The sequence below is a fragment of the Lynx rufus genome, unplaced genomic scaffold, assembly GCF_022079265.1.
Source record: "Lynx rufus isolate CCGP_SWC_20201006 ecotype Redwood Valley unplaced genomic scaffold, mLynRuf1.p SCAF_16, whole genome shotgun sequence".
In the NCBI taxonomy this organism is placed as follows: domain Eukaryota; kingdom Metazoa; phylum Chordata; class Mammalia; order Carnivora; family Felidae; genus Lynx; species Lynx rufus.
This window is the reverse complement of record NW_025814830.1, coordinates 12,495,646-12,508,123: the sequence shown is the minus strand read 5'-3', so window position 1 is coordinate 12,508,123 and position 12,478 is coordinate 12,495,646. Positions and strand designations below refer to the sequence as shown.

The 12,478-nt window shown below is 36.2% G+C and overlaps 1 protein-coding gene across 1 annotated transcript in view; it reads left to right on the top strand.

Moving 5' to 3' along the window:
* LOC124511190 (zinc finger protein 850-like) overlaps positions 1 to 11,650 on the top strand; it is a 145,592-nt gene extending 133,942 nt beyond the window's left edge. The window contains 1 exon segment of the mRNA XM_047078186.1: positions 8,750 to 11,650. Within this exon segment, the coding sequence (XP_046934142.1) occupies positions 8,750 to 10,365 (1,616 nt within the window). The 3' untranslated portion in view covers positions 10,366 to 11,650.
* The last annotated feature ends 828 nt before the right edge of the window (positions 11,651 to 12,478 follow it).

Sequence of the window (12,478 nt, the reverse complement as noted above, 5' to 3'; positions counted from 1 at the left end):
TTTTATTTGCACTCTATTCCTCTTCATTATACCTTCCATTGAGATGATTTTATTTGTCATGAAATACATTAAGCAAGGCTTATTGTTAGTAAATGTTCTGTTTTTATTTTTGTTCTTTTAGTAAAGTAACCTTGCTTCACTTTCATTTCTGCCTGATGATTTCACTTGGTATAGAATTCTATACTGACAATTATTTTTTTCTCAGCACTCTGAAGATATTATTCCACTGTCTTCTGCCTTCTATTGTTGCTCTTGAGAAGTCTGCCTTCTGTCTCATTATTATTCCTTTTGTAAGTAATTGGTATTTTCTCTCTGGCTGCCTTTAAGATTTTTTTCTTAAGATTTTAATATAATTGATTATATCGTTTTATTTCTAGAACTTTGATATTCTCTTCCTCTCCTAGATCTTATTTTTTTTTACTTCTATTTAGTTCCTTTATCATGGTTTTGAATTCATATTTTAATTTTCATATATTTCAAGCATTTATAAATGCTCTATATATAAAAAATTCAGTTTGTAGAGAACAGGCCTAATTCTGCAACTTCTTACATTCATGTGGGCTCTTGTGTAATGATGAAGTATGATTTTTTTTCCCTCCTTTTCATTGAGAGTCTAGGACAAGACTGCAGTGTTTCTTGTCATTTCCTTTGAGATCACGTGGACTTTTTTTTCCTTTATCTGAACTGTGGGCCTTGGATAATTCTGATTTTGTGAAGAGCTTCAGTATTAATCCCTAAAATTTTGTGGGCCTATGGCCTTGTGTCTTGGGTTATATCAGACCATTAAGATAGATACAAACTGTTTGGCAATTGAAATCAACAAATATCCTGAGGGTAGTTGTGACTTTAGAGCATGTTTACCTCTGGTTTGTGGTTCTCACTTCATTGTACCTCCTTTGGATCTTCTTTACTTTTTTAAAAAAAAGTATGGCATGCTTTTAAAAGAATATAGGTCATATTTTATACAGGATTTCAAGAAATCTGATGCATCATTCACATATTTACAATTGTGAATCCTTTTGTCTTTGAACCTTCTATATCTACATTTGATGTCCTTAGGTAAATTTCATAGTTTTTTCTTAAATGGTCTTTTGCATTTCTTCTAAAGCAATTTTCTCAGTACTTTATAAATGTTGATATTATGTATAGGACTGTTTTATTGTATGATATTTTCTGAATGGCTAATACATATATATAGACACACACACACACACACACACACACACACACACACACACATAATACACATCTATATATGGTTAGCAAAATGTTGATATCTGTAAGTTGATAATAATCTTATAGAAACATCTAATAATTGTCCAGGGGATAATAGTGGATTTCTAGGTAGATACTTTTGCATTTTGTATATAATGTATTATTTATTTCTTTTCTATTTGTGCCAGTTTTTTAAAACTGTAACCAGTAGGAGCTGAGTATTTGAATATTTCACAATTTGAAAAACAATTCTTGTCTTTTTCCAAACTTTATTGGAAGTATTTCTAATGTTTACTGAATATGTTTCTTTAGATTTCTGATACTCTTAATTAGGTTAAAGAAGAGCCATTCTGGCTTTAGAGAATTTTTTTACATTTTTAAAAAATGTTTATCTTTGAAAGAGAGATAAAGAGCACAAGCATGGGAGGGGCAGAGTGAGAGGGAGACACAGAATCTGAAACACGTTCCAGACTGAGCTGTCAGCACAGAACCCAATGCGGGGCTCAAACTCACAAACCATGAGATCATGACCTGAGCCAAAGTTGGACGCTTAACCAACTGAGCCACCCAGGTGTCCCTAGAGAATTTTTAATACAAGGTCTCAAGTAGATTTTCTGATGTTGAATCACTCCTCCACTTGTGGGATAAATTGTATTTAATCATGATGTTTCAGTCCTTAATACAGCTATATTCTACATTGCTAATGTTTATTTAAAAATTTGACCTATGTTGGTTCATAGGATTGACTTCGTTTTCCTGAGCTCTCATTGTCCAGGTTTGTTATCTTAGTTAACTATGTAAAATGACTTGGGTGGATTTCCATGTTTCTGTATGTTCAACAACAATTACATAGGAATTGAATTGTGTATTCTTTAATGGTTTGGATAACCTTGCCAGTCAAACCATCAATCATCAGTGTCTGTGGCCTTTTAGGAGGATAGACATTAAACTCAAATTTAAAATTCTTATGTAGTTATTGATGTATTCTCAGATTTTCTTTATTCATGGATCACTTTTATTATTTTCATCCATTTCAACTAGTTTTTCTAATTTACTGTTCAGTTATGTATAGGTTTTTCTCATAAGCACTTGTCTTAGATTTATGTTCGTCTATTCTTTATCCTTTCCAATGTTCTGGATTTGTGCCCAATCTGATTTTTTTCCCCAGCGTGTCATATTTTTGTACCATTTATTTGCTTTGGAAAAAATGAATGGACTTCTGGCCATTTCTATTCCTTCGAAATTCTGGTTTACTCACTTTCTCATTTAGCTAGCTAATTCTTTTGTTTGTTTTGTTTTTTCCTCCCTCTTCTTGAGTTGACATCTTAATTCTCTTGTTTTTAATTATTTCTTGTTTTCTAATAAGTACATTTAAAGCTGTGAGTTTTCTGAGGATTCATTAGTTGAGTCTTGGGATTTCACATCAAGTTCCTCTTGGTATTTTGCTCTAAATTTTAAGTTTAATTTTTATTTTCCTTTTATGTCAAACATTATATAGAAGTATCTTAATTACTTAATTCTAGGATTCTATATTTGTTTTCTATGTTTTTGCAATTTCTAGTTTTATTATTAGTTTTATCTATCTATATAGTTAATACCTATCTTATTAATTATGTTCCAGTCTTCTGAGTCTGTACTTTCTTCTTAGTCTGTTTATATAACTGTCCTAAAACAGAAAAGGAAAAAACTATTTCCTTTTACTCACACAGTACTTCTGACACCAGATGTGTGGATTTTCCCATACGAGGCAGTTCTCCAGTTCCTGGTAGACACCAGTAGGGTGTCTTACAATTTAACTTAATTCTGATACTAACTGCCCAGAGTTAGCACAGACCCCACTGTTTAAGGGCTCAATCCCACAGCCTACTACCCCAGAGGCCAATTGTAACTCCCAAGTTGTCCCCGTACTTATGACTGACTGGCTATAAATCAGAGGTTCCCACAGTACCCTTCTCAGGTTTAATAATTTGCTAGAAGAGCTCAGAGAACTTAGAGCAACATTTACATTTACCAGTTTATTATAAAACATACAACTCAGGGACAGCCCAATGGAAGAGATGCACAGGGAAAGTGTTTTTGTGCTGGTCTCAGCCTATCAGCAACCACCAGTGATGTGGCCGGACCAGCTTTTATGGTTCTTACTATGATTGCAAGATGCCCTTTAGTAATAACCATTGGGAGACTTTGAAAAAGTAAAGATTTATGACTTAGAGGACCTAGAAATGATACAACATACCCTGGGCCCTACAGTGATGGCATGGGTATAGAGAGTGCACAGACCTAGGGTTTTGCCTCTGTTGAGGTTGAGAATGAGGGCCTAGGGTTTCTGGGCTCTGTATTGTTGAATTTAAAATGAAAGCGGGAACTTAAGAGGGCAGCAAGAAAAAATTTAGTAAGTGGTCCAAATGATTAGTTACTGAAATCAACAAAGGAATCTCAGATGGGGGAGGCAGCCTGGCTCCTTTATTTAGTGTGGCTTGTAATATAGTCATCTTTGATGGATGCCTCTTTGAAGTGGATGCCTCAGCAATCAAAGCTTAAGTCAGGCACGTGCCTTACAAACAAAAACAAAAACCTATCAGGACTTATACTCTAGCAAGGTATGGAGAAGGGATATGGAGCTTCCATGCTGTCTCTCAGCATACCCTCCCAGCACTGTGTTCACTAATCCAGAAACTCTCTGAACCCCTTCAGTCAGGGTTTTTGCTGGAGGCTTCATTAGGTGGGCATGATTGATAAAATCATTGGACATGAGTAATTTATTCAATGTCCAGCATCTTTGCCCTCTCCAGAGGTGGGGCTAAAAGTTCCAACCCACTGAGGGGCACTTGGGTGACTCAGTTGGTTAAATGTTCAACTTCAGCTCAGGTCATGATCTCACCGTTCCTGAGTTTGGGCCCCGCGTCAGGCACTGTGCTGACAGCCCTGAGCCTGGAGCCTGCTTCAGATTCTGTGTCTCCCTCTCTGCCCCTCCCCTGCTCGCGCGCTCGTGCTCGTGCTCTCTCTCTCTCTCACTCTGTCTCTCTCTCAAAAATAAATAAACATTTAAAAAAAAGTTCCAACCCACTGATCACATGGTTGATTCCCCTGGCAACCAGCCCACCCTCTTTAGGGGCTTTCCAAAAGTCACTTCCTTAGCATAAATTTAGGTGTGGTTGAAAGGTACTTGTTTCCAAGAGTTTTAGGAGTTCTGTATGAGAAATCAGGAACAAAAACTAAATATATATTTCTTATTGTATTACAGTATCATAGGTTCTCTACTATGACTTTGGATTTATTCCTTTTTTTATGTCTATCAATTTTTGTTTATTTACTTCAGAGCTAAGTTTTCAGTTGCATAGTCATGACTTGTAATTTCTCTTATCTGACTCTAAGATGATTGCCCTGAGCTGAATTCATAAATTCACTGAGGTAATGGGAGTAATCAGAGGAGAACTTATACAAGCTTCTGCTGCTTCATCAGTCTGGTTCCCAGCTTTATACTCACTGGGCCTCTTTTCCTATTATGATAGATAAACTTTATGTGCCTTTATCTAAGGCTAGTATCTCCACTTTTGTACTAAACTCGTTTAGTACTCGTTAGTACTCGTTTTGTACTCCACTCGTTTTTCATCTGTTTAGTAACATTCTTGGAGCAATGTTCTGTTAGTCTTGTGCAACATCAATTTGTCAGTGTCTGGTACAGTCATTTGCATCTGTACACCTGTAATTTCTCCCATCTTAAATTGATAAACAAATCTGATAAACAAGCAAATAGGGATATGGCCCTATTTCTCTGCTACTTTTTACAACAAAACTCAAAAGAGTTTTCCATGCTTCATATCTCCAGGTCATCTTTTAAATCTGCTTCAGTCAAAACTTATTCCCATTATGGGGTGCCTGGGTGACTCAGTTAAGCATCCAACTTCAGCTCAGGTCATAATCTCATAGCTCATGAATTCGAGCCCCATGTCAGGTTCTGTGCTGACAGCTCAGAGCCTGGATCCTGCTTCGAATTCTGTATCTCCCGCTCTCTGCCCCTCCCCCACTCACACTCTGTCCCTCCCCTAGAATAAACATTAAAAACAAAAAAAAGAACTTATCCCCATTATTCCACCAAAACTATCTTGTGAAGATCAGAAGTAACCTCCATATTGTTAAAGCCTTTGTTAAATTAGAAGTCACCTCTCTCAACATTTGACAGAATTGATTATTTCTCCTCAAAACACTTTCTTCGCTTGGCTTCTGGGATTCCACATTCTCCTAATTTTTTTTTCTTCCTTTTTAGTCTCCCTTTGCTGGTTCCTTCTCATCTACCTGACCTCTAACTGTTCAAGTGTCCCAGGTCTCAATCCTCAAACTTCCTTTTTCTTTTCTTCCCTTCCTTTCCTGTACCTTTTGTATCCAAAACTCTCTCTGGGTGATCTTATCAAATCCCATAGCTTTAAAAGTCATCTACTTATTGATAATTCTCAAATTCACATATCTCATCTAAATATCTCCTCAGAACCCCATACTTTTACATATACTTGCCTACTCAACATCTTTATAATATCTGATAGTTCAAAACCAAACTCTTGATATTCTCTCTCAAACCTGCTCCTACTACAATGAGAAGTTCTCAGTAAATGGCACTGGTATTGTTCTGGATGCCCAGGCAAAATACTTGGAGTTCTCTTAGACTTCTCTCATGTTACATGCCCAGTTCATCATCAAATCCTCTTCATCACACCTTCACAATATATCCAGAATCCATCTTATTTTCTCCACCCCTTCCTCCAGAATCATCTGGTCCAAGCCATGTAGATTATTGCCTTAGCCTCCTAGCTTCTATCCACCCAGCTTCTGTACTTTCCCATTGATTCTCTGATGTTTTAAAACAACCAGAATGATTGATTTTTAAACAAAAGTCAGATACTATCATGCTGCTTCTCACAACCCTCCAATGGCTCCTCATCCTCAGAATAAAAGTCAGAATTTTTTACATGGCTAAGACTTAAGATTTCCTTGTCATTTTCTTTGAAGCCAGGGAATATTTTTTCTCTCCCTCTGAACTGCAGGCTTTGGATGGTTACAGTTTTGTGAAGAGGTTTATTTCTAATTCATGACATACTGTAAGTCCAGGGCCTTATCTCAGATATTTTTTTTAGACCGTTAACTTTCATATGTAGGCAGTTGAAGATAGCAGATGTCCCAAGGGTAGCTGTGGCTTCAAAGTATGTTTACCTTTCTAGTTTCTGGTTTTTCATTGTGGACTTTGTGGAACTTCTTTACTTTCTTTTAAGCTTGGCATACTTTTAGAAGGTGGTTTCTCATGTTTTATTCAACATTTACTCCACTGTCACAGTTACAATGTACAACAGTGCCATTACACCCTCATGCTGTCCCTTTGTTGTCAACTCTTTCTCCATTTCTAACCTTTGACAACCTGTGACCTATTTTCTATCCCCACAATTTTGCCAATTTAGGGTTCCCAACCCTAAATATAACTTTATAGTGGGCCCTGTTCTCCAGTTATTGCCCAAGCCTTATGAAATGGTCCAAAACACTGCTTAGTTTCTCCACATCTCAGTTGTCTTGACCTGTAGGACCTCTGCAAGTGGAAAAGTGGCTTGAAATGATAAGCTTATTTCTGTGAATTTGTATGTTTTTTAACTTTTAGCCAACCAACTCTTTATTCCAGTTGAATTCTCCAATGCCTTCTTCAGTCAGATGCCTGTAATGTTTTGTGTGATTGCTCTCATCAGGAAGGTTGATTTAAATTACCTAGTCTTCTGTTAGCAGAAATGTATATTTAAGATTTATGAACTAGTACTTAAATTGAAACCTGAAGAATGAGAAAAAGTATGCAATATCTCATGCAGACAGGTTCAGAGATGTCTGACAAGCCCTGTTAGTTGTAAGTTGAAATTGGTTCTATGAGTTTTTCAGAGCTAAAAGTAATTAGTATGTTTGGCAAATAATCAGTAAAGCCAAGAAGGCTCATGGAGAAATCATAAATAAATTGGGACCAGACCATGGAGTGCTTTATCAAGTCATGGGAAGGATTTGGATTTTATTCTGTGTTTAATTAGGAAAGTATTTAAAAGTTTAGGCAGAGATAACAAATCATGATCTGAATCAGAGTCAGGTTTTAGAAAGTATTAAACCTAAAGATCTCCATGCTTTTTTTCTGATAAACTAGATTCTGTTTCAGTTAGTCTGGTGCAGTATCTGGGCATCTTTAATTTTACCAAGGTCCCCAGGTGGTTTTGAGCCCTACCAATTTGAGAACCACTAGCTTAAAAAAGTTTTCTCTTCCCTTACTTTCCCACTAGATTTTTATTATTCTCTGATCGCTAGTGTTCCTTTTACATGTTAGTATGTAAGGTCATTCTACACTAATATTTTTTGAAACCCTAGGCAGCAACATATTACTGCAGCATGAAATCAGTTTAGTGGGTTTTGGCTGTGAGTGTGTATGTGTAGTGTCTGTGTATGTGTGACAGAGAAGAGACTAGAATAGCATAGAAAAAATGAAACAGTGTAGATACTGTTTAATGAAATTATATGTGTCAGGTTATGATGTGAAATGTAAGTAGGTATTACTATAAGTCATGGTTAAATAATATCTGAAAAACACTGATGTAGGCCAGTTATTTCTCATGGGTATTGGTTCCCTATACCAAATCTTCCTCACCTTATAGCTCCTGTCCCAGTAAACTCATTGTAAATTAAAAATGTCATAAGTTGAAAATGCCTATAATACACTTATCAAACATCATAGCTTAGTCTATCCTGTCTTAAACATGTTCATAACACTTATGTTAGTCTACAGTTCAAAATTATCTAACATAAAGCCTATTTTATAATAAAGTGTCAAATACGTCATGTAATTTGTTGAATACTGAAACCAAGAAACAGAATGGTTGTATGGGTACAAAATGGTTTTCCATATATCAGTTTCCCCTCATAATCACGTGGCTTACCAGGAACTGTAGCTTGCCGCTACAGGATCACAGGAGTACTATATTACTGCATATTGCTAGCCCAAGAAATTATCAAAATTCAAAATTTGAAGTATAATTTCTACTGAATGTATATTGCTTTTGTACTATCATAAGATCCAAAAATTTAAGTGGAATGAATCATCATTAGTCGGTTATCATCTGTATATCTTTTCCATATATAGTCTTTTCTACTATGGAAACTCTCCTTCTGAAATGACAACAGAAATTGTTGATATTCTCTTATCTTTCAGACTTACCTTCAAGGAGTGCAAATAAAGACTTATCTCCAAAAAAGGATACTTATGAAACAGAATTATCCCAATGGGACATGAGTGCCAGGCTTGAAAACTGTGATCTTGAGGAATCGAGTTCCAGAGATTATTTGGAAGTCAGAGGCACATTGGAAAAGCAACAAGAAAATCAGGAGGAATATTTCAGGCAAGGGATGATCATATATGAAAAAATGTCCATATTCAATCAGCATACTTACTTATCTCAACATCCTAGGTGTCATTCTACTGAGAAACCCTATAAATGTAAGGAATGTGGGAAGGCCTTTAGACGAGCCTCACACCTAACTCAACATCATAGTATTCATACTGGTGAAAAACCCTATGAATGCAAGCAGTGTGGGAAGGCCTTTAGTCGTGATTCACAGCTTATTCTTCATCAGAGACTTCATACTGGTGAGAAGCCCTATGCATGCAAGGAATGCGGGAAGGCCTTTACTCAGAGCTCACAACTTATTTTACATCATAGAATTCATACTGGTGAAAAACCATATAAATGTGAAGAATGTGGGAAAGCCTTTATTCGTAGCTCACAACTCACCCGACATCAAAAAGTCCACACTGGCGAGAAACCTTATGAATGTAAAGAATGTGGGAAGGCCTTTACTCAGAACTCACAACTTACTCTGCACCAGAGACTTCATACTGGTGAGAAACTTTATGAATGTAAAGAATGTAGAAAGGTCTTTACTCAGCTCTCACAACTTATTCTGCATAAGAGAATTCACACTGGTGAAAAACCCTACGAATGTAAGGAATGTGGGAAAGCTTTTATTTGTGGCTCACAGCTTTCTCAACATCAGAAAATTCATAATGGGGAAAAGCCATATGAATGTAAGGAATGTGGAAAGGCCTTTATTCGTGGCTCGTTACTTATGCAACATCAGAGGATACATACTGGTGAAAAACCCTATAAATGTGAAGAATGTGGAAAAGCCTTTATCCGTGGCTCACAACTTACTCAACACCAGAGAATTCATACCAATGAGAAGCCCTATGAATGTAAAGAATGTGGAAAGACCTTTAGTCATGGCTCACAACTTACTCAACATCAGAGAATTCATACTGGTGAGAAACCCTATCAGTGTAAGGAATGTGGAAAGGCTTTTAATCGTGGCTCACTCCTTACCCGACATCAGAGGATTCATACTGGTGAAAAACCCTATGAATGTAAAGAATGTGGAAAGACTTTTAGTCGCGGATCAGAACTTACTCAACATGAAAGGATTCATACTGGTGAGAAACCATACGAATGTAAGGAATGTGGGAAGTCTTTTATTCGTGGCTCACAGCTTACTCAACATCAGAGAATTCATACTGGTGAGAAACCGTATGAATGTAAAGAATGTAGAATGGCATTCACTCAGAGTTCACATCTTTCTCAACATCAGAGACTTCATACTGGTGAGAAACCCTATGTATGTAATGAATGTGGGAAGGCCTTTGCCCGTGGTTTACTACTTATACAGCATCAGAGAATTCATACAGGTGAGAAACCATATCAGTGTAAGGAATGTGGGAAGGCCTTTATTCGTGGTTCACAACTTACTCAACATCAGCGAATTCACACTGGAGAAAAGCCCTATGAATGCAAGGAATGTGGGAAGGCCTTTAGTCATGGCTCTCAACTTACTCTACATCAGAGAATTCATACTGGTGAGAAGCCCTATGAATGCAAAGAATGCAGAAAAGCATTTACTCAGAGCTCACATCTTTCTCGACATCAAAGAATCCATACTGGTGAGAAACCATATCAATGTAAGGAATGTGGGAAGGCCTTTACTCGAGGTTCACAGCTAACGCAACATCAGAGAATTCATATCAGTGAGAAAACTTTTGAATATAAAGAATGTGGGATAGACTTCAGTCATAGCTCACAAGTTTATATATGAATTATCTGATTCTTTGTGATTAAAATAGAGAGCCTTCTCTGGTCATTAATCCATTATCATCAAAGAATTCCTAAAATGTGAATATGGGAGCATATTTTCCTCTTCAAGTTCAGCATCAGTGAATTCTAATGGGAGAAAGATACTGTTAATGGAATCTATGTAGAAAAACCTATCGTTACTGGAAACCTATTAAACTTCAGCAAATTATAATAGAGTTCTGTTAATATAGTAAAATATAGGAAGGCCTTTAGCTGTAGAATATCTTTTTCAACATTATCTTGACTCTTCCAGCTACTTTTCTTTGTGATATTTATCATAATTAACCTCTGCTTTTGTTTAATCATTTGTAAGATAAGCCTAAGAATAATACCTTCCTTGTAAGATTCTTGGAAGTATTATGTGAAACATTTCATGTAAAGCTCTTAGTGCCTTGAACATATTATATCACAAGTATTAGCTATCATTATTACTAGTATGATTTTAGAGAATTTGCATGAGAAGAGGACAACTAATGAATATAGAGATATTTTTCATTAACCCTTGACCCCGACTGTTTGGGGAGCACTGTATGCTGTAATGAATATGAGAAAGCTTTCATTCACATTTCATCCTATATGCTAGAAGAGGAAATTCATAGTTAAAAAAGTCATAGATTTAATCAGTGGATTGTTGAAGAGGGATGAGGTGAATTGTAACAAAGTCCAAAAACTCATATTTTCTATAATTTTTGACCACAATTTAAGAATATTATTTAGAAGTGAAAAAAGTAGATAGTCAAAATTTTCTACTATGAAATTTCTAAAAACTTGAATGTACAGCTTTTGAATTAAACTAAAAGTAAACTGACAGTATTTTGCAGTGAAACATGATGACAGTCTGTCAGAGACTATTTCCCTACCCAGTATCCATTTCCCCTTTAGAATTCTTGGCTGAAAAATTATCTCAGTCTCTCTTGCAGGTCAACAAGATAAAAGTGGTATTTGTTTGTACATATAGGACATTTAAGAATACCTTTTTCCTCTCTGCATTTCTGTTTTCCTGCCTACAATGTGGACATTTAATTTACATCTCTGATGATTTTTTGGGGAATTTGAGAATGCTATCTAAGGATAATTGAGCAGAAATACAGAATGAGTCTACACCTATACTGATTTTATGGAATAGCTGTACCAATTCTGGTCTGCCTGCCTCCTGTATTTCTTTATATAAAATTAAAATAAACTTATTTGTTCATGCTGTTGTCATTCTGTTATTGGCACTAAAATGTATTAAGGGCATAAAATTTTTTATCTGGCAGTGGAGTCCTATGGGTAAAAGAAATCTCAAGTATGGCATTGATTTGGTGCCATCATGAATGAGAACCCAGTTAAGGCTAGAAATCTAAAGATTTTTGCTTTTATAGACAGGACATTTGGTCAGACTCCTCCAGTCTGTCTTAAAAGGCAGATCTTTTACCAGTTAAGGGTATAATATTCGTGGAAATGGTATGAGTGATTCAGAATGTATTGGGTGTTTCTTGCTCCTTTTGGTAATGTCCTACAAAAGATGAATTTGGTGTAGAGTTAGCTGCAGAGGCTACTAGCATAGATTGAAAGTGATATTGTTTTGTTAAAGGATGCTATCTCTGCCTACAGGCATTCAATCCTGGTTACTGTAAGTTCATATATTGCTGTATTCCAGCCACTGTCTTAGGGGTTTGTGATAATAGTAATGAGCAATTCTAGCAGGAAGAGGTAGAATGATAAAAAATGTAGAATATGTGTTAGAACATAAGTGTTATGGAAGAATGGTCATTCAAAAGTACTTGAACAGGATATGAAAGTTTATGAAGTAGACCATGGATAAGGAAAGATTTGAATCAAGATTTGAAAATGTGAAGGAGTAAGTCAGTGGTTATCTAAGGCAAGAACATTCCAGACAGGAAGAAAGTAGACCAAAGGCCCTACAATGGGACGATGGTACTTGAGGAACATCAAGGAAGCTATTGTTGAGGTCTCTGCAAGGGGATGATAAACAGAGTAGTTGGAGAGATAACAGGGCCATATCTTGTAAGGCCTTGCAAATCATTGTAAGAATTCTGTATTTTATTCTGAGGGAAATGTTTAGCCACTGG